Here is a 23,666-nt window from a genome sequence, read left to right as displayed (position 1 = left end):
GGAGGAAGAGATGTGAAGGGGGAAGAAAAAGAAAACAAGCAGAAGATGAGAGACACTCATTTATATCCTTTGCGTTGGAAGTACCTTCCTGAACAGGAATGTTCAATGGATAGGTCAAATAAGCTATCCCAAAGCTCTCCCTCTTCTAGCCAATGTAGCTCCAGCCGATATCGACAAGACAGATGAATTTAAAGAGAGTATATAGAACACCAGGGGATCGGGCAATTTGAACGCTGCGACCTAGCGTTTCTGAATGCCACACTTCTTTAGACACTCCTCAACCCTAATCAAAGTAGCACCCGGAATAGCACCCCTCACACGTTCAATATCCTCCCCAGCAATACTCTGTCCAAACGTACCGGCAATAATATCGTCAGTGAGAGAAAAGGTTTGATCAGCAACCATGGAAATCCCAAAGTCTTCAGCCGTAAGTGCTGCCGAGAAATTGGCAGGCTCACAGTCCGGATTGACTTGCGTATGGAACGATCCAGCTGGGAAAATAGTCATCATCCCGGGATAGAGATCTGTCTGGATGACTCGTTGCTTTTTATTAGAGTCAAGGACATTTCCTTCGGGAACCATCTCTGTGTGCACGTGGCCAGAGGTAAGGGCAAAAAGCTCTGTAGCGCGAGGGTGTAGGTGAAGGAATGCCATGCCGCATGCTACTCAAGTGATCAGCATCAATGAAAATAAGATATACTGACGAGATTAATTTACCTGGCAGGGAACCGAGACTGAAGGAGGTGCCATAGCCTGTAAGGGCTGGGAAGGTCTTGCGGTTGGCGAAGGGGATTCCACTCTTGCCGAAGTCAAAGACGAAGTCTTCGTCTTTGGATAGTATTTGGTAACGATCCACGGCCCTATTTATCGAATTAGATTGGTCCGCTGAAGGTTAAACCACGCACGTACGTGTCTGCGACTTGGAGGCGAGCTGTTTTGCTGAGATCGGCTGGTGCGCTTGTAGGCATAGATTGAGGTGCTGCGCTTGCTGGAGTGGCAACTGTGAGGGCAACGACTGCCACAGGGACAATGATAGACTTGGGAAGAATCATGGTGAAGATTGAATCCCAATTGGACGTCGGTTTTACAGTACTATATTGGTGATGATAGTGTTGTTTGGCTGCTGATCTTGCTGCGTGAATTATCAAGACGAACGTGGGCTAATTAGGCCATTAAATACTTGAACGGCATTGTCAAAACAGCATTGGAAATGGTTCCAAATATTCATTCCAAATACTTTCCATCTTGATGGAAGTCTGAGCCTCATTGACGGCGTACAGCCACAGGGCTTTGAACGAGGGTTTCATTTGTCCCGTTAATGGAGTCCAGCCACCAATCTCAGCTAATCAGCTTCGCCACGACGCCACGCCTATACGATGCTTTAAAGCCAGATAGAAGGCGCTGAAATAAGCTAATAGGTTAGAGAAGAGCGGTTTTTCTAGGTGAGCGTATCTGGCCCGTCTTGTTCATATTGCGCCTCGGCCGCGCGTATTAGTAATACGCCATCGTGGGAGACCTAACTAACTTACTGTACCATAGTTAGCTAACCAAGATAAGAAGATGATGAAGATCCATTCTTTAAACTCCGAGCGATCACGTCTCCCTCTTCAAACAGAATCAAATGCATCTATTGACTATTTCCCTCCCTAGTATGATTTCGGAATAATGACGTGCTAAAAGGGTCGAGAACTGGGTGTACCCGCAGCGACGAGCTACTTATTTCTGGACAGCGTCAGTCTAACAAGACCGGGCAGGTCAATAACTACTCAAGGAACGTTAAAAAAAATATATAAATAAGAGTGAAAAAGACACTCCGATAGGGGGAATCGAACCCCCGGCTGTCGTGTGAGAGACGACGATGTTAGCCACTACACCATATCGGAGGGGGACAACAAATTACCCGCTTAGGTTAGTCTTGACCCCTTAGGTTTAGCGCTCTTTGTCCTTATGCCTCCCCGTGCGTGGTTCTATATAGTCCTCTGCTCTTCCCCCCTCCATCCAACAGCCCCAATTTTGTTTTTCGCCTTCTTTCTCCTACGCCTCGCAGGTGAGGCATTATTCGTCCGATAAGATAGGCCTTCGCTAGCTTCAAAAGCAATTTATTCCGTCGACAAATAGTCGTACCTATAGAAAATATCGACTCTTAGTCCTCGACGGACACGGAAGCTATCTTACGCTAGAATTCGATCAACTTTGCGCGGATCACAATACTATACTAACTTGTATGCCAGCGCATTCCTCGCATCTTTTATAGCCTCTTGATATCGGGTGTTTCGCGGTTTTAAAGCGCTCGTACGGTACCTTAGTCGGCGACAAAGTACGGCTCGGGATCAACCATATCGACAAGCTTGACTTCCTCGTAGTATATCTATAAGCTCTTGTTAACGCATTCAAAACAGACACCGTCAAGAATAGCTTTCAGGCAGTAGGGTTAGTACTATTTGATCCTTAACAAGTGCTATCAAAGCTTAATATTCAACTTCGGACGCCGACGCCACCCGTGAGCCGTGGTAGTGACACAAGCGCTTTTTACCCACATACACCCGCGAACGTTAACGAGCTTCTAAAGCAAGCATCCTCGATCAAAGAATTTCTTAAGCGACGCTTAAATAGCCCGCCCTCGCCTTCTTAGGCCGCGTTAAACCAGCTTATTAAAAGCTGTTAAATCGCAATACAGAACGGTATACTTCTCGAGGAAGAAAACAAGCAGCTACGCGCCGCCAACGCTACACAAAGGCAAAAGCGCGCTCGTGTAAATAGATAGATAGCCCACGACGACGGTCTATCAGTACGAGAAGCATTAGAGCTAGAGGAAGCTCACAATCAGTTCTTTCAGCTAAGAACAGGACCGAGGGTAGCGCCAGCGCAGGCTACGTAAGCATCGGTTACGCGGCGCCTACCTAAATGTGGTAATTGCAGCGAGATAGGGCATAAGAAGAATGCCTGTCTAAGAAGAGATTAATCAATATAATAGCGTTGTGGTTGATATATACGTATAAAAGTGTAGGAAAAGTGGTTGGGTGGCCCACTCGCTTACATGGCACACTCGCTTGCAGACCACGTTACGAATTCTGGCCCGATACCTCAGGCATCAACTGTGCACCACGTGACCAAAGAACATCTTTTGACATATGAATCTCATCTAGAAAGCCATAACAACTCGAAGCTCTCGGCCAATGAAGTGATTTGACTTTTCTGCTACTGTTCACTCGTATATCCAAATTTTCAATTATATGTACTCTAAACTACTATTGAGAGCAACAATCTGGGCACATTTCCATGTTCTAGCCAATCCAAACCAAGTCAAAACGCCAATATCAATCAAGCCAAAAAGAAAGAACAAAGAACAAAAAAAAAAAAAAAAATATCAATAACTCTCTAATATGACAATCTATTTCAGATATCCCATGGCCTTCCAAGACGCCACATAGGCCCGCGCGATGTCGGCATTCACGGGCCCTTCAGCAGCCATGGTGGCCGAGTGCTCTTTCGCTTTCTGGGTGTCGAGGATGATGCCACCGCAGGACATGCGCTCAAAATGGCCGTCGAGGAAGTCAACTAGACGGGCAGCTGGGTTCTCGTCGGCGGACAGTGGCGAGCGGCGCACGCGCATAATCCAGTCAGCGTAGGGGATCATGTTTTGAGGAGGGATGTCGAGGGCCGACGCCAGCACCGGTGACATGTCCTCCCACGGCTGACCGACCGGGTTGTCAATATGGTAAACGGGGTAAGCTGCATCACTGTCATTTTCCAGTTTCAGCAAATCCACCATGACACTAGCGCTACGGTCGACAGGCAGCCACTGCAGGGTACCATGCAGATCGGGCCACACGCGCAAAGCTTGCGCACTCTTAACCAAGAAGGCAAAGTGCTCGACTGGGTTCCAGAAGCCGCTGCGACTGGAGCCGGCGATCTGGCCTGGGCGCGTGACGGTCGCGCGGAATAGGTGCGGGTAGCGGTGCAGTGTCTCGTCGAGCATGCGCTCGTGCACCCACTTGCCCTCGGGGTAGCCGCCGGGCATGACGGCAGCCATCGAAACACGGTCTTCCTTGATTCGCGGTCCGGCGGACGTATCCGCGTAACCGACCACACCGATCGAGGACACAAACTGGAAGCCGACGCGCGTCTTTGGCTTTCCTAGAGCTATCTCCCGCGCTAGGTCAAGCAAGTTGCGCATGGTCTGCAGCTGTGGTTCGAAGCCCTTGAGGGGCCTTGTGCCGCTCATGGGCCAGGCGTTGTGCACAATGTGGGTGGCATGCGAGACCAGCCAGGCGTATTCTTGAGTGGGCAGGCCGAGCTGCTGCTTGGAAGTGTCGGTCTCGTAGACGCGCAGCTTTTCCTGCTCGGTGGGTGACAGAGCAATGCCTCTTGACCAAAAGGCCTCGGCTTGGCGCTGATGGACTGGGACGCTGGAATGGCGGTTCACGCAGACGACAGTGGCGACATCGGGGCGCTTGGCGAGGGTCTGCACAAGGTGGGCACCCAGGCTGCCGGTGGCGCCGGTGACGATGACCACAGCAGGAGTAGAAGTAGTAGAGACGTCGATGACTGCGGAATCGAGAGCCGGCGTGGCCCAGCCGGCCGTGTAGGAGTCCACGAGTTGTTCAGCATCGGCCTCGCGGGCGGCTACGTCGCCTCTATCAATCACCTTGGTTTCCTCCACAGACGCCACAGATGCCGGGAGACGAGCTTTCCGCTCTCCAGAGGCCAGGGCAATAATAACCTTCTGGAAGGCGTTTTCGGGTCGGTTGCCGTCGGTCCAGTCGACATGGCCGAAGCCGGCGGCGTGCAGAGCGCGCTCCCAGTCTTCAGTGGGCACGACAGCGTGGGTGCGGCCGTCGTCAAAGAGCCACCAGCCTTCGAGCAGGCCGAACACAATATCCATAGACGGCACGCACTCAGTCATCTCGAGGATCATAAGGAAGCCGTCAGGGCGAAGGGCCAGGTGTACGTTTTGGGTCGACGCAGCCAAGTCGTGGGTGGCATGGATGGCGTTGCTGGCCAGAACAAGATGCTGTCCCAGGAGCTCCGCAGCCGGTGGCTTCTCGATATCATGCACAGCAAAGCGCATAAACGGGTACTGCTTGGCGAACTTGCGGCGCGCGTTGGCTACCATGGATGGCGACAGGTCAGTGAAGGTATACTCAACAGGGATGCCCAGGGACGCCAGCACCGGAGCCATCACATTCGTCGTACCCCCAGTACCGCCACCCATTTCAAGAACTTTCAGGGTCTCGCCGGGCTGAGCCACACGCCTGGATAATTGAGTGATAACCTCCGCCATCTGCTGGTAGTGCATGCGGTTGAAGCCATAGTCGCAGTACATGGCCTGGACAAGCTGGCGGCCCTCGGCGCTGCCGAAGATAACGCGGATACCGTCTGTGGTGCCACTGAGCACACCGGCCAGGTTCTTGCCGGCGTAGTAGGCCAGGCGGTCGGGGATGGCGGACTCCGGGTGCGCAGCGACCATCTCCTCGAGCAGGGCAGCGCTGTTCTTGCGCGGCACGGCTATGTGCGTGCGCGTCATTTGGCCCGTCACTGTATCGATATCAATTAGGCGCGCCTCACGCTCGAGGAAGCCGTAGACAAACTCCATCATGCGGCCGTGCTGTGGCAAGAATGCAACTCGGTCTAGCAGCTGCCCCGGTGCGGCTGTTCGCAGCGGCGACCCGAGCTGGTCAAAGGCCTCGACGACCAGGGCTGTGCAGAGTTTGCTGCTGCCGGCAAGGCTGACGCGGGCGATGCTGTCAAGCCCAAACTCGCGGATCTTATCGTCAGTCGTTAGCTTGACCTGGCCGAAGCACTCGAGGATGTCGGAGTGGGAGAGGGTCAGATTACTGGTGACTGGACCGACTGGCAGCGAGACGGGCTTAGCGAGAGCAGAAGCCTGTTCTGGGTCTGGGGTGGTGATATCGGAGGCAGTGTCGTCGTTCTCATCTGGCGGCGTAATGAGTTCTGCGGCGGAGTCGCTGTCGCTGTCATCTGAATTTTGATCGACGGCGTCTCCCCCGGCATCTCCCCCCATCTTGCTCAGCCCATTTGCGACGCAGGCGACAAACTGGCGCAGACTGGTTGCCTCCATCATCTCGCCGTGGTTGAGGGTGAATTTGAACGTGTTCTCGACCTCGCGGGCCAGCTCCATGCCCATCAGCGAGTCAATGCCTAGGTCGGCCATCTCGCTATCGAGGGTCATGTCGCTGGGGTCGACACCGGAGACATTAGCGACTAGGTTACACACGTCTTGGGTGATGTCTCGAGTCTTCTTCTTTTCTTTCTTTACTTTAGCACTAGTTTTGACGGCCTCGAGAGCAGCAGCAAATGCAACTGGGGGAGCAGCAGCAGGAGCAGCAGCAGCAGCAGCCGGAACAGACGGTGCCACCGCCGGATTTCTAAGGAACTTCTGGTCTGTCGTGAAGCGTGTGAGAATCTTACTCATGGACGCTTTGGGCACGCGCGCATACTGCAGACCAAGCATGACGTCGTTCAACGCGCCGGTGGCGGCGTCAAAGACAAAAACGTCGCTTATGTAGGCCTTGTCAGACTGGCGCGTATGGCGAGCGAGGACGTGCCAGATACCGGGGCCGTTCTCTTTACCAGAAATCTCTGGGAGTGCCTTTGGCGATCGCATTAGGAGCTCGCAGCTGGTGGCAATGAACATCTCGCCCGGCGGCAGGTCGTCGGTCAGCAGATTCACATAGATGCCGGCGACCTGGCCAAAGGAGTCGCCCATAGGCACGTCGAGCCAGGTGTGGCCCTCGTGGCGTTTATGAATAACACCAGCGCTCTCGCCGGGGCGGCCGACGATGTATTTCACGCCGCGGTAGACCGGCCCGAAATCGACAATCTCGCTGAAGGCGCGGTACACGTTGCGGCCGTGTAGCATCTCGACGCCGTCGTTGTCGAGATCTAGCTTAAGAAGAGACTGACACTGCGCGTGGTTGACCAGACGCTCGTAATGGCTGAACTGTTGTAAAAACGAGGCGTCGGTCGGTGCACGCATGCGTATCGTGGCCTCGGCATGGACCTGGGAGTCGCCATTGCTGGCCACACTGTGTAGGCTCAAGTGCCACTTCATCTCGGCCTTGTCTAGCGGCGACAGGTCCATGTAGAAAACACGCGTCGAGTCGGCACACACCGGTGCTTGGCTGATGAGATTGTGCACCGTAGGCAAATAACCAGCTGGTCGCCAGTCTAGATTGAGGCTGAAGAGAGCCTCGATGGCCATGTCGATCTCGAGTGTCGCCGGGCAGATGGGTGCTGTCTGGGCGATGACATGGGATGAAAATAGGCGCTGGTACGGGTCCGAGGCCGTGTTGATGCGGAATCGGGCAAGCTTCTTATTCTTTTTGGCCTCTGGGTAGCCGATGAATGTCCAGAGAGGGAGGGAACGGGGGTCTTCCACTTGAGTGACAGAGGCACCTCCGACGGTATAACCTCCTGCTTCAATCATGGCCTGGGCAGCCTTGCTGACAACCTCCGTCGGCGACTTCACATCCAGCCAGTGGCGTGACTTCTCGAACTGGTACGGTGGTAGCAGCAGCTGCACGTACTCACGTGCCTGGGAAGGGTGGTGAGGCCAGAAGGACACGCGCAGGCCCTGCTTCCATAGCGCAACGGTGGCATCTGTGAGTCCGTCAAGGCCCTTTTCGGTGTTGGTGATGGACACAGCCTGGAAAGCGAGCATGTCAGGGCTGGCAGAAGTGACTTGGGCCAACGCACGGCTCGCCATCACTGTGATCGTTGAGTTAGATCCAGCCTCCAGGAATATAGCCTGCGGGTGTTTCTTGGCTAGCCGCTGTACAGCGTGGTTGAAGAAAACAGGCTGGCGCATGTGCGACGGCACAAAGCTCCAGTCTAGCGGTTCTGTTGAATCGTGCTCAGTAGCTCGTTCGACCGGGATCTCGGCGCTGTGGAAGGTCAGGTCCCGGCCGACGTTTCCGAGTTCACCAACGAGCTGCTCTACCAGCACTGAGTGGAAGGCGTTGGTGACATTGAGTCGCTTGCTCTTGATGCCAGCTCCGGCAAACTTGCCAGCGAGAGTTGCAGCAACTGCGTCGATGGCCTGGGTTGTCCCGGCTAGCGTGAAGCTACGAGGGCCATTGTAGCAGGCGATGCTGGCGGAGCCGTCACTGGCGATATTAGCCGCTTTGAGTAGATCATGTACGAGTGCCTCATCCGCCTCTACCGCCATCATGGCTCCAGAGTCCGGCCCCCAGGCGTCGCGCACCAACTTCGCCCGGCCAGCGACAAGTCGGACCGTGTCGCTGAGGCTCAGCACGCCTGCTACACAGAGGGCCGTGATTTCGCCGAAGCTGTGGCCCACGACTGACACAACCTTCGAGGCCAGCCCGCAGTCTATCCACGCCCGGGCACTGGCGTACTGCATGGCGAACAGGGCCGTCTGCAGCTGGACGATGTCGCGGATGGGCTTGCGCGAGAAGATGGCAGGGAAGATGCTAGACAAGCCAGCCGCCGTGACGGCCGCATCGCACGCGTCTAGGTGCTGTTGCAAAACGGCGACGCCATCGTACAGTGCGCGCTCCAGCCCGACAAACGTGGAATTCTGGCCGCCGAAGCATAGAACGACCGGCCGCTCCGCTTTGACGACTGCGATACCGCTGGCGGCGGCTGTTTCTTTAGTAGCCACGGCAGCGAGGGTAAGCTTTTCCTGCAGCTCCTCTAGCGACCGGCAGCTGAAGACCAATCCCTGCGGTAGACCGGGGTTCGATTGCCGGGCCAAGTTGAACGCCACATCGGCCAGGGTTGCCTTTTGGCCTCCTGTGTGGGTGCGTAGGTACGGAGCTAGTGCCTTGCTATAGACGGCGATGCTGCGTGCGTCGAATCCGGTGATCCAGAAGGGCCGGCGGGCCGTTGCCTCAGCTAGCAAGCGGTTGTTCGGGGTCGGCTTGTGCGCTGAGTAGGCCAAGACGAGACTGGCGTTAGACCCGCAGGCGCCGTAATTGTTGAGCAGGGCGACCTTGCGGTCAGCCGGCCACGGTCGTAGCGCCGTCACCACCTCTACCATATCGGTCGGCGACGCGTGGATGTGTGGGTTCATGCGCTTGAAGCTGGCCTGTGGTGGGATGAAGTTGTCGCGCATCATCATGAGTAATTTCACCAGTGCGATCACCCCGGATGCGCCCTCTGTGTGGCCGACATGGCCTTTCACTGAGCCAATGGCCACGGCGGTTTCACGTAGCGGGCTGGCCACCGCCAGCTTAACGCTCTCGTACTCGGCTGGGTCACCGACTGGCGTGCCGGTGCCGTGGGCCTCGACCACGGAGATCTCAGCCGGGTCGATGCCGGCCTTCTTGATCACGTCCTTGAACAGCTGCGACAGCGACGGCACGTTGGGCACGAACAGCGGCGTGATGTTGAGGTTCTGGTAAACTGCCGTTGCCCGGATCGTTCCCAGCACCGTGTTACCGGCTGCCTGGGCATCTGATAGCTTCTTGAGAAAGACGAAAGCGACGCCCTCCGCCCGACAGTAGCCGTCGGCGTCGCCGTCAAATGGCTTACACTGCCCCGTCGGGCTTAAAAAAGCTGCCGGCGCTTAGGTTCTGTATCCATTGCAGGTTGGTCATGACGTTGACACCGCCGACTAGCGCAGCACTTGCCTCGCCAGACAGGATGTTACGGCAGGCAGTGTGCATCGCTACCGTCGACGACGAGCAAGCCGTATCGAACGTCATCGCCGGGCCTGTCCACCCGAAAAAGTGCGCGATACGACCGGTAATAAAACTGCGTAGTCCGCCTGTCGCCGTGAATGCGTTCGGCGCATGTGAGGCTATATTTTGCTCGTAGTCGACGCCGCATACGCCTAGGTAGCAGCCAATGTGGTCTTCTTTGTCTGTTTTGGGTTCCGTGAAGTATCCCGACTGCTCGACTGCCTGGTATGCCGCCTGCAGCGACAGCCGGCACTGAGGGTCCATGGCCTGTGACTCGCGTGGGCTGCGCTTGAAGAATTTGTGGTCGAAGGCATCCGCGTCACGCACGAAGTTGCCATAGTACTTCTTCCCATCCGCGTCTGCTGCATCCCGGAACAGCATGTCGTGCATCATCCGCTCCCGCGTGATCACTTCATGCTGCGATTTGCCCGTTTTCAGCATCGCCGCGAACTCCTCCAGATCCTCGGCACCGGACACGTTGATAGACATGCCCACAATGGCAATGGCCTCCTCAGTGTCTTTTTCTCGTTCTGACATAGGCGAAGCTGCTGATATGGTTGTTGAAACCCCGGTGCTGGTGCCGTTGACCGTTGGGGTAGCCGTGGCTGCAGTCATCGACGCCCTTCGAACCCTCCGGCTTTCAATATGGGGTTCCAGCTCCTCGAAGGATGTTTCCTTTGGCTCATACCGCCGCGTAATTGTCGGTGGAATGCACTGGTCTAGTCCAAAGGCCACTAGTGACACCTCCTTCTGAGTTGACGCTGACACTGATAGCAGCTTCGACACCGTCCCGGCCCAGTTGAACTGCTGCGTCAAGATCGCCCGCAGCAACATTGCGGTGAGATCTGTCTCATCGGCCGAGACATGGGCTCCATCCGCCGAGTTGCTGTATGTCGGCAGGGCCAACTGGGCCGCTGTAGCCGGAAACTGTAGCTGGCCACCATACGATGTCGAGTGGCATAGTTCGATCAGCGCATCCGCGTCCCGCTTCCGCTCCGCCCCTGGCGCGTGTAGATAGCCCTTAAACGCTAACGGGACGGCCTTCACGCCCGCGGCTCGCAGTTTCCGTACTAGCGTCGGCGCTAGGCGCTCTGATGTCGTCACTGTCGCTCGCGCCTCGTCAAACAGAACCGATATATAAGCGTCCGGCGTTAGCGAAGACACAATTCTTGTCATGTCGTCGCCTTGCTTGCTGCCACTGCGCCACGCCGTCGCAAACGACACCGACCCGCCCTTGCCCTTGGCCGTGTCCCGGGCCTCCCGCGCATCCACCACCGCTGCCATCAACAAGCCGAGGCGCACCGCCACCGCGCCGTATTTTTGAAACTCGTCCACGTCGTGCGAGCTCGCCACCGCTACCGCGGCAATCAGGCCGGCGCAGAAGCCCAGCGTTTCCACCGGGGTGGTGTTCTGTTGTTGCTGTTGTCGAACGAGTTCTGCTTGAGGGTCTTCGACAGTAACATCACCCAACCGAAACTCCAGATACCGCCAGTACTGGTCCAGTTGGATGGCTACCATCAGCGGCCCAATAGCGACGCTGGGTAGCTCTGCCTCGGGCGCGATCAGGTCGCCCTCTGAGATGCCGTTTCGCAGCCATGAGTCGAAGTCGCTCAACTGCTCCGCACCCGCTACTGTGCCGGCCTCGGGGATCTTTTCCATCACGGCTGCCCAGTATTGCGGCAGCCCAGCCACGGCCTCCAATATCCATTTGGCGTTGGGTCCGCTGAGGAGTTGCTTTACTGGCTTTTCCAGTGACCTTTTGCTCTGTGTGCCGATGTGACCCCCAAACACGAAGGTCGTCGCCTTCTGTGCATCCCCCACAGAAGAGGGAATAGAAGATGTACTCATTGTAGTGTAGGTAATGTGTGTAGCTGACTAGGTACTCAACCACTAAGTGAAAAAGAATCAGGTCAACCCGAGTTGTTGCGAATCACTTGTATCATTTGATTCTATACTCGAGATATTACATGTGGATTCATACAGCCTTACAGGTCCCTAAAATTGGCTACTAACATCGGAGATTGGCCTTGCCTGCGGACTTGCCTTCCACATAGAGATAGGCGTGATTCACTTCCGGGGGTTTCATATCTGAATAGCAGTCCGTTTCTATATTTTATCCGAAAGTCCGCACGGAATTTTTCGTTCTAAAACAATCTATTGGGACTGTCAGCACTAGGAATAGTACCTCCTGGGCCCAGGTACTTGGTAGATCCACGAATAAGCCCTAGAGGACAATAGTAACTCCGCCTTGGATGAAAGTCTACACAACACAGACATAAGCTGGATATTGCTCATTGTCATTTGATTATCGACATGCAATACTTTCGGGGGCCGTGTTTCGAGAAAAGGTGTTACTTTCAATAGACACTATGCATGTGAATGAAAATAAGTAGTAACTATACGCTAATCATCCTACCTATCAAGGTGGTAGTATCCTTTCTAGTATTGGATACATATTTTATATTCTATCATACCCAATTGGCTTAACTTCGGTTCTTGGAAGCAAATAGACTGCCCTTCAACCCCTTCAACATCATGGCAAGCAACAGCAGCACTACAACCCCCTCTCTCGAGGTGGCCATTGTAGGTGGTGGCATCATCGGAGTCATGACAGCTCTCGGCCTGATAAATCGAGGGATCAAAGTGACCATTTACGAGCGCACCTCCAGCTGGCACGAGATCGGCGCTGGATTTTCGTTCACTGGCGTGGCCCAGGAGTGTATGCGGCGCCTGGATCCTGGCATCTTTGACGTGCTGGGCCGCATCAGCCAGAAGTCGGATCCTAACAATGCAAGCACGAGCTATTGGAATGCCTACCATCCACAGACAAAGCAGGAGGCGGAGGATGAATCGACCTCACTGCTCTTCCAAATGCCGGGCAACAAGCTCTCATTCTGGGGCTGCGTGCGCTCACACTTCCTGTTAGGCATGGCTGCACTGCTGCCAGATGGTGCAGCCAAGTTTGGGAAGCAGCTTGTGAGCTACGACGACAACGATTCGAACGATAAAGTGGTCCTCCATTTTGCCGACGGCAGCACGGCCGAGGCACATGCTGTGCTTGGGTGCGATGGCATCCACTCGACCGCCCGAAAGGTGCTTCTCGGCGCTAATCACCCGGCCACCCGTCCCAGCTATACTCACACGGTTGCTTACCGAACGATGCTGCCCATTGACGCCGGCATCGCCGCCCTCGGTGAGGCGAAGGCAATGAGCGGTTGTATGCACTGTGGTCCGAACGCTAACATGATGTCGTATCCTGTCAGTCTAAGCGCCGCACCGTTCACCAATTGACTTACATCTGTAAAGCGGCGCAAGCTAACATCCTCAACAGGTCATGAACGGAACCCTCCTAAACGTTGCCTTCTTCGCCCATGAGTCCTCAGAGTTCCCTGACCCAGAGAGAATGACGGCTCCGGCCACACGCGATGAGCTCGAGCGGATCGTGGTCGGCTGGGGCCCGCACCTGGTCGACATTGCGAAGTGCTTCCCAGAGAACATGGTCAAATGGGGGATCTTTGACATGGACGAACACCCGGCGCCAACATATGCTCGCGGTCGCGTCTGCCTTGCCGGTGATGCTGCTCATGCCAGTAGCCCGTTCCAGGGTGTCGGTGCCTGTATCGGTGTCGAAGACGCTCTTGTGCTTTGTGAAGCCTTGGATATGGTGCAGGCCAGCAGCAATAGTGGCGATCATCGTGACCAGAGAGCGGCGATTGTACACGCACTGCAGGCCTATAGCCAAGCAAGGATGGAGCGTGGCAAATGGGTTGTGCGTAGCTCGCGCGAGATGGGCCAAATGTACCAGTGGCGATATGGTCCCACGGGGCGGGATGCTGAGAGGTGCAAACTGAAGCTTGAGAGAGCCTCCCGAACCATATGGGACTACGATGTTGAAAAGATGGTAACAGACATCAAAGCTGCAGCTACTTAATGTACATTCTGTTGTTTTAGATAAGAATATTGAACTGAATTACAACATCCAGGTACACAAACAACCTCATGTAGGACTGTTGGTTTATCACGTCCCTGCTGCCGGTCAGTTTAATTTTAGACCGAGATCTTTACATGTATTATTTTATCTGCTATATTTACAGGGTATAAATAAATAGCCTGCTATCCTATAGATTTTTCAATATCTCCCCGTTCTTCATATCTCCCTCTCTGTATATCCTCAACAAGGACTACAGCGTGTATCCGGAATCAGGTATAAGAGTAAATCTTAAGATCGCAGTAGAATTTTTAAAGTAGAATCCAAAGGTTGTCTACGTTCAAAATAATTTCAATGACAGATAGTTTCACTTCTAGACAAGGCATTAATCTAAACAGCTAGATGACTTTCTATCATAGTAAACCCCTTATGATAATGCTGTATGAATCCCTGTTTAGTAAATAGACGCCCCATTTCCAAATATACAAGAGGGATCCCATATGGATTTAAGTTCTCGAAGCTTGGGCAAGTTGGCTGCAGAATACCATGCGGCCGCTCCTTCGTCCCCATAGGCATAGTTCAAATAAACGTGAGGCGTAGAGAAACCGCTGGTTGCCTGTAGATTCGTGCGTTGTCCGCTCATAAACTGATCAACCTGAGGCCTGATTGAGGCGTCCGTGTATTCGTTTTGTGTGAGCCTGCAGAAATAGAAAGAAATCGTGAAATTAGTGCAAGGAAAAATAAACAACAGAGACACTCCACAGAGCCAGAAGAACTTACCACCACACTTGAATATCACGCCACGGGAAAGCAGTTTCAGACACTGGTGTCTGGATAGTCACCTCGTTGCTGTAATACTGGAGCACAGATTCTCCCTTAAACGCAGGATTTGCCTTGTAAAAGGCCGTCATATCCGCAAAGTGAGCCTCATAGCTTGCGACGTCAGTTTGCTTAAAGCCCAAGGTGTGTGCACTGATGATGTTTCCCCTGTCGCACACTCCAGCCGTCTGGGACTGGTAGAACACGTCGGTCTGGGGCAGATATGTCACAGATTTAACAACCGGACCGATAGCGGCAAACTGGTCAACGTATGGCTGTGCCTCCGCCACAGGGCCAAAGTACCAGAGCTGCAAAACAATACTCGACGAGTCGGTAGTCCGGTCAAACCTGATGACCGCTTGGAAGGATAGCTTGGCTGGCTGGTTGCCATCAAACGTTTTCATGGTCTCCCAGAGCGAACGATTAGACGGTGCCGCGTAGACAAAAGTAACTGCGGTCAGATTGCCGTGGTTGGTTTGTTCATGGATTTTGTAGGTTGCTTCTGTTACAATGCCAAAGTTGATACCGGCTCCGCGAATTGCCCAGAAGAGATCCTTGTTGTCCGTTGCCGAAGCCTTCACCAATTGGCCCTTTGCGGTCACAATACGGACAGACTTAAGCGTGTCGATCATTAGACCGTACATGCCCGTCATCATGCCAATGCCGGCGCCGATGGTAACCCCAATGGCACCCGGGCAGATGGAATTGCCGGTTTCTGGACAATCCCAGGTCAGTCAATATGCCGCTTTTCTCACACAGTAGACTTTGACAGATATTGGATGGAGATCAAATAGAAGGCACATACGGATTTCTTTGCCGACATCATACAACCCTTTTTGGACATCCCACAACTTGACGCCAGCTCCAATGGTCACCAAATTGTTGGCGGTATCAATATTGACAGTATTAAAACTGGCAAGGTTCACGTTGATGCCGGTAAACTGGTCTTGACCGACTTTCGGACCATGGCCACCATTGGTTGCAATGAATGGGATCTTGTTTGCAACTGATATTTGGACCTGTTGTTCCCATAAGTCTTTCTGATATACCAATAAGCGAAATACAAGGAAACAATACTCACCACTTTCTGGAGATCTTTTTCCGTTGCGGGCTTGATTGCCCCAGACCAATGCGGCGTTTCCCAAGCCGACCACCGCGGTCCAACAACGGAAGAAAAGTTGGCATCTGTTGAAGAGGCGATTTCCGTGGCGGGTGAAACCCATGGTTCATACAGCTCTTCGAGCGTATAAGCATCATGTCTAATGAAGTGGCCGTGGACTACCATGCTAGGAGCCACACCCGCCAAGGCCAAGAGACGTGTCAACATGATTGGTTGAGGATGGGGAGGGGTATAGCTCTGTGCAGATAAGGATGCAACCGAGACTGAGCAGCATAAAAGCTTGGTATGGCCCTTATATTAGTTAATGGCCACCCCGGCACCAAAGTCCGGAAATTTAACTAGCCACGCTCCGATACCATGACTGACACCCTGCCGATTCTGCTCAGCCCATTCTCTCATCACATAATCCCCCCGGCTCAAGACCTTACTCCGGGGGGCTCAACGTCTGAAGACCAATAGTACTCAGACAGGATGTTATCCACAAATGGGGCAGGGCACAAGTGAGTCGTGGATATGGAGCTAGTCCGTTACTAGCTCTGTAATGCTCTTCCGTAAGCAACATCTCATTGAACAGCGCATCAATAAAACACCGCCGGAGTGTAACCTACCCGCTGACCCGGATAGCCGAGGTGCTTATCGTCCCACAGTTGCAGGAAATGGGAAAACGGGAACTGGAGACGGAATTAGGGACTGGGCTGTGACATGTCGGTCATAAATTCACATGGATAGCTGCATAACTGCATTACTCAACAGGTGGGTCCACCATATGTTGTGCCCCCATATAGCCCCACCTGCAAAGCTTGACGCTGCAGTACCATGGGTCGAGTTATCTAATTCTATCACAATTTTATCAGACAATACCTCTTTCTTAGTAAATTTTGAGCGTATACTCGTATTTTACCCCAATCAAACTCATCAAAAATAGATTATTTAAGCACTTTCAAACAGTTTGTTGACTTATAGTTTCTGTTGAGCTAGCCAACTGGCCAGATACTTTGTCTTGTTTTTTGCAGAAAGGTTGCCTCTGGCTGCTTATAGTCAAAACCCTTCTATCGAATACTGTGAGGTAAAGCTGCTTTATAGGAAAGACAAACAACATCAAAGACAAGGCGATGTTGTAACCGTCCCAGTTCATTCGTGATAAATTTGAGTCTGTACACTGAAGTATATTGGATAGAAAGATGTTACCACACTATGCACACAGTTCAATTTTGCAGTTTTTGCCACCTCAAGGATGTGGATAGGCCATCTAAGCCACCATGACAGATGGGTCACCATCACCCCAGACATGGTTCGCCTTCCACGACTTGAACCTCCAAAGGTCACCCACTTTCACAGCGTCGCAGTTGTAGATGGCGCCAGTGGTGAACTTGTTGGGGCCTGGCTCAAACCCTTTGCCATGTCGGCAGTGCTGAGCGAGAGATGTAAAGGTCACTCGGGCCGTTGTTGGCGTGTCAACGCTGATGCGCATGTTGGTGAGGTAGTGGATGGTGTCGACCCTGATGACATTGTCCCAAACTTTGGTCTTTAGATCTTGTGCATTGGTGACAGTCGTGCCAGCAACTTCGGCATATATGTCATCAGTCACGGCGGACCAGAAGAGCTCTTCGTCGCCGTGGTCAATAGAGGCTGTGGTGCGGTAGCAGGCATCGGCGATGGCCTCACGGTCACTTAATGGTGGACCGGCAAGGATGACAGGCAAAGGAGTAGCGGGCATGATGGCTGGCTGTGGAGTCTAGAGAGTGGGTAGACAGGAGAATGGTATGAATGAACTTGTGGGCATAAGTAGGCATATCGGCGTGCTACTTATGTATTCCAGTGTCCTATTTCAGCCTGAATAATTCCCCGGGGATAGGTCTCTTGGCAAGCAGGCGGAGCGAGCGAGCCAAGCAAGCCAAGAAATTGTTACTTTACAAGGCGGACATAAATGTCATGTTTACGGTGCACAATGTCCGCGGAATATTTACAGTCCGCCTCATCACACGAGCATATTCCAGATCAGTGTAAGTCTAACCCTGTTAGTATTTGCCATGTGAAATATGTCAGCTTGATCATGGCCGAAAATTTACCGCGGACCTAGGTCGAGTTCCTTAATCTGGTATTATTTATATGGTCAAAGGAAATCGGTGTGATTCAAATATCTATCTGATTAGAGCAACTATTAGCAAAATTATGTAATTATGATTCCTATATACTAGATGGTACGGATGGTCCTACTTGGATAAAAGGACTAAGGACTTCATGTGACGATCAAGCCAAGCATGACGATCCCTAACTTCATTGTATATATAGCTATGGATAACTCGAAACGAAGGGATCAAACATGAGAGGAGAGACCAAAGAAGAAAGATAGATACAAGGTATGGCAAAGACTTCACTATGTATAATGTCATGTCTAAATGGTAAAAACGACGAAGATCATCACAAAGACAGTACCCGCCGTGAAAAACGGAACCAGGAAAATATCATATGCGCCTTGTTATTGCTCCTGTCACCGGCCGGCACACCATGTGCTATATTCAGCCTCGACAGTGCAGAGATAGTCTTGTGCTAAAACATTCAAGTGGCCTAAATGTCGAAGCAAGCAAAGAAGCTTCTCCACCTCTCCATCATTGTTGCTCATACTGCTGTTGCTGCTGTTTCTGCTGTTGATGCTGCTACTGCTGCTGCTATTGCTCCTTGCACTTCCTGGCCCCCTGGCATTGGTAGACTGTGCACTTCGGATAAAGAAATTGGCAGCACAGGCAAGCGGATCTACTATAAACGGGTGCATGCTAAAGCAGCCAAGAGACCTGGCTAAATCGGCAAGGCCCACTATTTCGACCGCTGCCCGCTCAGCCCGCCACTTGTATGAGCTGGCGAAAAGCTGGCGGTCGCCAACTTGTTGTTGTTGTCGCTGCAAGAACGCCATCTCGAGGGTGCCGCTAAGATATATGACCGACTTCTGCGCCAGCATGTAAGTGAAGAGCACCATGGGGTCGCGGTTGACCAGCTTTAGCGATGGGCTTTGAGCGAGAATCTGAGCCCTTTTCTCTACGGCCAATGTTAATTGGTCGTGCCTCGTCCAGAATTCTTGAGCCTCGTCTGTCCCAGTGTTCAGCATCGACATGCGGCGATGTGTCATGCAGCGACCATGTAGCGCTGCCAGCACAATACATTCTGCAAATGGAGAAAGAGGGATCATTGTAGACGAATAACACTGGGGACTGGTACTCATGGCTATCGCTTCGGATAAAAAGCACACTCGGGTCGGCTGGTTATTCTGAAAGCTTGCCTCCGATGCGGGCAGACGTGTGCGGACTGCTTCTTCCTGCAGCGTCAAGGGCCACTCGTTGCGTGAGCAGAGAAAGCGATCAAAGCTAAAGGCGAGCCAGAAAGTTCGCCTCTTCTCCTCAGCTATTATATATGGGATATTTTGGTCGGAGTGGTCGCCGTCAGAGCCAGCAGGATTACTCGGCATATCCTCAACACCGCTGCTCTCATCGACATCGTAGAGACGTGCTAGCTGAACGAGCCGGAAAGCACGCCCCGCCGTAACCATGGCCTGGTGTTCACCGCTGCGCACAACGTCGTAATATGCTAGGAGAAGCCAGGATTGAATCAGCTCGATGGGGATCTTGTCGCCCGCAATAGAGGGTCTAGGACCGGGGTTGTTGTTGGTTGATGCGAACAACGACATGTCAGAACTACCACATCCACTTAATGTTCGCATGCACTGGGATTCTAGTAATTGGCATGTTTCTTGGTAAAGGGCGTCGCCAAGGCTGTGATATTGTGCCGACATGGCTGCTGCCACAGTATGCATGGCTGACCGGAGACAGGTTCGAGCAGGAGAGGGCTTCTCCTGATCTGCCCAGCTAAAGTACCGTCGACGGTGTATCATAGGAAGGACATCATGAAGGCGGTCAAAATATAGTTGATCTCTGAAGGAAAGCCAAAGTGGTCAGTCACAAATCTTTCCTTTATTCTCACACAAAAACACAAAGACACACAGACACGGGAGTGCACAACAGAAAGGTTTAAAGGAAGAATGAAAGGCATGCAAAGATTTACGCACAAGTCAGCTAAGACGAGATTCGTCACCTTAAAACCACCCAGGAACCGGACAGGACTACCCGCCTCCAGATCAAACTGTAACATATTTCCCATGTCTGCCAGCATCCCGCTGTCCATTTCAATATCTTGCCAATCCATCAAGGCAGGGAGGCTGGTATCATGCTCCGCGCCCAGGAACGTGGGCATTGTTGTAGTTACAGTTGCGCTCGCAGTCGTCGCTGCATGGTTTGACGTCGTGGGGAAAATAATCGATGATGCCCTTGACCTGGCAGGTGTTATGGTTTGAAGTGTCGGTACATTCAAAGGATGGGAGGTATGGGCGTGGTCTTCGAGTGGGACAGGGATGATGCTTGGAGTAGTACTACCAGTGGTATTACCACTCCTCTGATGTTCTGGATTTGGTGGAGACTTGGACATAGCACTGGGGTCCTGGTTCCCCAATTGCTTGCCTAATTGCCATTCGAGCTCCGCTAAAACCAACCAGCATTAATAATGTCTTGCGATATAACCAGTGAGATGGTAGGTATGGCATTGTGCTTCTCCCACAATCAGGAAGTGCAAAAAAGGCAAAAGCAACTCACCAATTCGGACTCGCATTTCATCGAGCTGGCCCTTTTTGGGACCCCTTTGTGGTCTCTGGTCAATTACCACACACGCAACGCCTATCTCTGCACAGAGACCACATTGTGGGCGGACGCGGTTACATCTCGCTTTTCTTTTCCGACAGGTTTCGCACGCGAATCCGGCTTGTTGCCGGAAGCCTCTTGAATTCATGGCAGATTATCGATTTAAAACGGCTATAACAGAGTGGATATGATCGGCAGGTATAAGGTTCTGGCCGTTGGCTGCCAATCACAACAGTACCACCTGAAAGGCCGAACGACCGAAGCGGAATCCGAATTTGATTATTGAAGATGTAGATAAGACGTTTGCTTTGAACTTCTGTACTCACCTGGTTATATAAACTAGATTGCCTGGGGTATATGTTGCCTTTTCTACCTAGTATGCATCGTTACCGCAACTTATTAGTGCTTATGCCTGTAAGCCATTTCATATCCAATCAATCACGAAGAAGGCCATAACATGCAACTATCGACAGGGGGTGGTGAAGTATTACTGACTGCTCCTCGGGGGGGGCCAAAACCTACCTTGGTAAGAAACAAAAATGAGTAAGTACGCAATCTGTCCACGAGTCGAGTTCACGAGTACGGGATCAAGAGACAGGACCTGTTAAATCCAAGAGTTTTCACCACATAAGTAAGTCGATAAGATAAGTACATACCGTATTCCAAGCTGAATCTAGGCCCGGAGCCAATAGTTAACTCTCCAGCCAACCTCGGAACTACCAGAGTATGTGCTCTATAGCCGCTGAGAATATGTCTCAACCTAACGGCACAAAGCTAGAAATCCTTTATCTTCATAGTAGAGATGTTCTAACCCAACAACACAAGGCTAGAAATCCTTTAACTGCACGGTATAGTAGTCGCGTCCTCCGAAAACGGAACCAGGCATCCGTGGCGCCCCAGGTGTATGTCGCTCTGTCTCAATTTCTCCGATGGGCTGTTTGTGGTCGTTTATGCAGGCTACGGCCACTTCCGGAGCTGAAGGATCGTATCAATGCTGCGGCTGAAAGCGACAGGCTTCAGTTTCCATCTCCGAGAAAATAGCGAATGTAACGCGAGGTAGCCAGTTTGTGTGGAGTCAGCCAAAGCGCACGGATCACATTCTATCTGCTGTATCAAAGTCAGAGGAAAATCAGCAGCCACCAAAGGGTCTTCGGCCACATCCGCCGCCGTAACCGCTTCCAACATCCATCTTTGTCACCTCATTGGGTGGGCCGTTCGTATTCTTTTGACCCCGTCTTTGGGGGCTGCAAATTATCTGAAGACATTAGACTTGAAAGCCACACGGATTTGTTGATTGAATGGCAGTGTTAATCTTCCTGGGACGGTGATAGTTGCCTATATACTCCTGAAGACGTGACTGTTACGGTCAAGCGTATAACCGTGTCGAAGAGTATAGAAATATCACAGATGAAATTCATATGAGTTTAAAATCGAGTTCTCCACGACATCTTGCCTAGATAGCCCCCGCGGAAGGGAAATACAACCGAAATCTCAGAATCCGGTCCGACCCTTGTCCGAATATTTCGACTAAGGAATCAACCGGTGTTCATATTCCTATGCCGACAGTTAACACGGCGTTATCTCAAACAAAAGCCATTAATTCCGTGATCTCGCCATCGTGATGCAGCCAATGATTCCAGAATGATTGATTGTCCTAACTCCGTACGCATGGCGCAACTCCGTACGCACGGCGCCCCGGTGTCTAGGCATTTATCAGTTGCCGCATAAACATATAACCAATACCACGTGGGAAAGGTACAACGAGCATCTGCATTCTTAAATATGTTGAAGTCAACCTGCACGACTTCCCCCCAGTTTGTGTTATCTTAAACAGCAGCCGATACCCCTTTTTGCCACACCAAACGCAGTCATCGTGTATACCAGAAACTTCAGCAATGGCACAGACTCCAGAGAACAAGGCCGCCTGGCTATCCGGCTCCAAAGTTACGCCGCTTGAGATCGGCCCCGCGCCATACACACAACCCGGACCTCACCAGATCGTGGTGAAGAATAGTGCACTGGGCATCAATTCGGTTGACTGGGCTAAGCAGCTGCTCGGTGAAGGTTTGCTAGGTCATATCAGCTATCCCTTCATTCTTGGAGAGGATGTGGCCGGCACCGTCGTCGAGGTGGGCGAAGGCGTGGAGCGCTTCCGCGTCGGCGACCGTGTTGTGGCTGCGGCTGCTGCCATCTCCCTCAACACCTCCCTCGAGGGCGGTTTTCAGCTGTACACAGTCATTCGCGAGTGGCTAGCCGCACCACTGCCGGAAAGCATTACCTTTGAGCAGGCCAGCGTGATACCATTGGCCGTGTTCACAGCCTCTCATGGTCTGTTTGACGCCGGCTACCTGGGCCTTGATTTACCCACCGTGCCCGCCCCTCCGTCTAGCGCAGACAAGCATGCTGTCATTATCACTGGCGGCTCATCCGCTGTTGGCAGCACCGCAATCCAGCTGGCCGTGTCCGCCGGCTACGAGGTTGTGTCGACGGCGTCGCCCAAGAACTTTGCCTACGTCAAGAAGCTCGGTGCTACCCATGTGTTTGACTACAAGAGTGGTACCGTGATCGGCGATATCAGTGCTGCTGTCAAGGGGCTCCACCTTGCCGGTGGATACTCCATTGGCGATGGCTCCATCGACCTGCTGGCTGCCGTCTTGGCCAAGCACGAGGGCCCCTCCACCCATAAAGTCATTGCTCTTGCTGGCGGTCAGCCCGGTGGTGGCAGCATTGACCCGAGTGTCCAGGTCAAGTTCATCCTGCTGGGCCCGGATGCCGCCGGCCCGGACTCAGTTGTGAGCAAAATCTACAAGAATTACCTCCCGGAGGCACTAGCCAATGCGCAATTTGTGCCAGCTCCCGAGGCGATCGTCGTGGGTAAGGGACTGGAAAAGATCCAGGAGGCATTTGGAATTCACATGCAGGGTGTTTCAGCGAAGAAGATTGTTGTGTCACTATAGACTAGAGATTTATGTATTGGTTTCTGCTCAGCCTAGCGGTTATGTAGCTATCTACCACTCATTTTACTCTTTTCTATGTACACTCTGTCGGGTTCTGGTATTAGTTTACTACAGTCCCTACACCTTAAATGCATAGAGTGCGAAAACCTGCGGTGTTATTTACATATCCCCATGTCCGCTATTAATAATTGCTAACACAAATATCGCAGCATAACCTCTGATTTCTCATCAAAACTTCATCACCGTTCTCCCATGGCATACTCAGATGAATCCCCCGAGCTTCGACAAATTTAAGAGTCCATGGAAAAAATGATAACAAAGATATGTTGTATTCATTACATCTTAGTTCTGTGAATATATTAATATTAAGGAAATACCAAGAAAAGAGTGCCGTAAAATCGCGATTCATTAGCGATTTAGGATGTGTTGACAGACTTTTGGCACCCCATCGATAACAACAACAGCGGCAGCGGCAGCACTTTTCTAGGTAAC

At 52.4% G+C, this 23,666-nt stretch overlaps 7 protein-coding genes across 7 annotated transcripts; 2 read left to right on the top strand and 5 right to left on the bottom strand.

The window, feature by feature from the left end:
- Window positions 1–240: 240 nt before the first annotated feature.
- On the bottom strand, window positions 241–1,052 carry N7515_002210 (germin family protein; the record flags this gene model as incomplete). Its single annotated transcript, XM_056662954.1, has 3 exons — window positions 241–662; window positions 718–860; window positions 910–1,052. The coding sequence occupies 3 exons, from the start codon at window positions 1,050–1,052 to the stop codon at window positions 241–243; spliced, it is 708 nt and encodes a 235-aa protein (XP_056525067.1).
- Window positions 1,053–3,391: 2,339 nt separating this feature from the next.
- Window positions 3,392–11,516, bottom strand: N7515_002209 (uncharacterized protein; the record flags this gene model as incomplete). Its single annotated transcript, XM_056662953.1, has 2 exons — window positions 3,392–9,543; window positions 9,596–11,516. The coding sequence occupies 2 exons, from the start codon at window positions 11,514–11,516 to the stop codon at window positions 3,392–3,394; spliced, it is 8,073 nt and encodes a 2,690-aa protein (XP_056525066.1).
- Window positions 11,517–12,173: 657 nt separating this feature from the next.
- N7515_002208 (FAD-dependent oxidoreductase) lies at window positions 12,174–13,599 on the top strand (the record flags this gene model as incomplete). The annotated part of the gene is made up of 2 exons (XM_056662952.1): window positions 12,174–12,926; window positions 13,000–13,599. Coding segments are annotated over 2 exons (1,353 nt in total), but the record flags the coding sequence as incomplete, so codon positions are not given.
- Window positions 13,600–14,050: 451 nt separating this feature from the next.
- N7515_002207 (FAD-binding oxidoreductase) lies at window positions 14,051–15,742 on the bottom strand (the record flags this gene model as incomplete). The annotated part of the gene is made up of 4 exons (XM_056662951.1): window positions 14,051–14,294; window positions 14,377–15,130; window positions 15,221–15,434; window positions 15,497–15,742. The coding sequence occupies 4 exons, from the start codon at window positions 15,740–15,742 to the stop codon at window positions 14,051–14,053; spliced, it is 1,458 nt and encodes a 485-aa protein (XP_056525064.1).
- A 1,042-nt stretch (window positions 15,743–16,784) lies between these two features.
- Window positions 16,785–17,252, bottom strand: N7515_002206 (nuclear transport factor 2 family protein; the record flags this gene model as incomplete). The annotated part of the gene is made up of 1 exon (XM_056662950.1): window positions 16,785–17,252. One exon carries the CDS (start codon window positions 17,250–17,252, stop codon window positions 16,785–16,787), a length of 468 nt encoding a protein of 155 aa, XP_056525063.1.
- Window positions 17,253–18,026: 774 nt separating this feature from the next.
- N7515_002205 (Zn(II)2Cys6 transcription factor) lies at window positions 18,027–20,365 on the bottom strand (the record flags this gene model as incomplete). The annotated part of the gene is made up of 3 exons (XM_056662949.1): window positions 18,027–19,458; window positions 19,593–20,061; window positions 20,173–20,365. 3 exons carry the CDS (start codon window positions 20,363–20,365, stop codon window positions 18,027–18,029), a joined length of 2,094 nt encoding a protein of 697 aa, XP_056525062.1.
- Window positions 20,366–22,112: 1,747 nt separating this feature from the next.
- N7515_002204 (zinc-binding alcohol dehydrogenase family protein) lies at window positions 22,113–23,174 on the top strand (the record flags this gene model as incomplete). The annotated part of the gene is made up of 1 exon (XM_056662948.1): window positions 22,113–23,174. One exon carries the CDS (start codon window positions 22,113–22,115, stop codon window positions 23,172–23,174), a length of 1,062 nt encoding a protein of 353 aa, XP_056525061.1.
- Window positions 23,175–23,666: the final 492 nt, after the last annotated feature.

Source organism: Penicillium bovifimosum, assembly GCF_028826915.1.
Source record: "Penicillium bovifimosum strain IBT 22155 chromosome Unknown utg000002l_segment0_segment0, whole genome shotgun sequence".
NCBI classification, from domain to species: Eukaryota; Fungi; Ascomycota; class Eurotiomycetes; order Eurotiales; family Aspergillaceae; genus Penicillium; species Penicillium bovifimosum.
The sequence above is the reverse complement of the archived record's forward strand: the minus strand, read 5'-3'. Positions and strand labels throughout refer to the sequence as shown.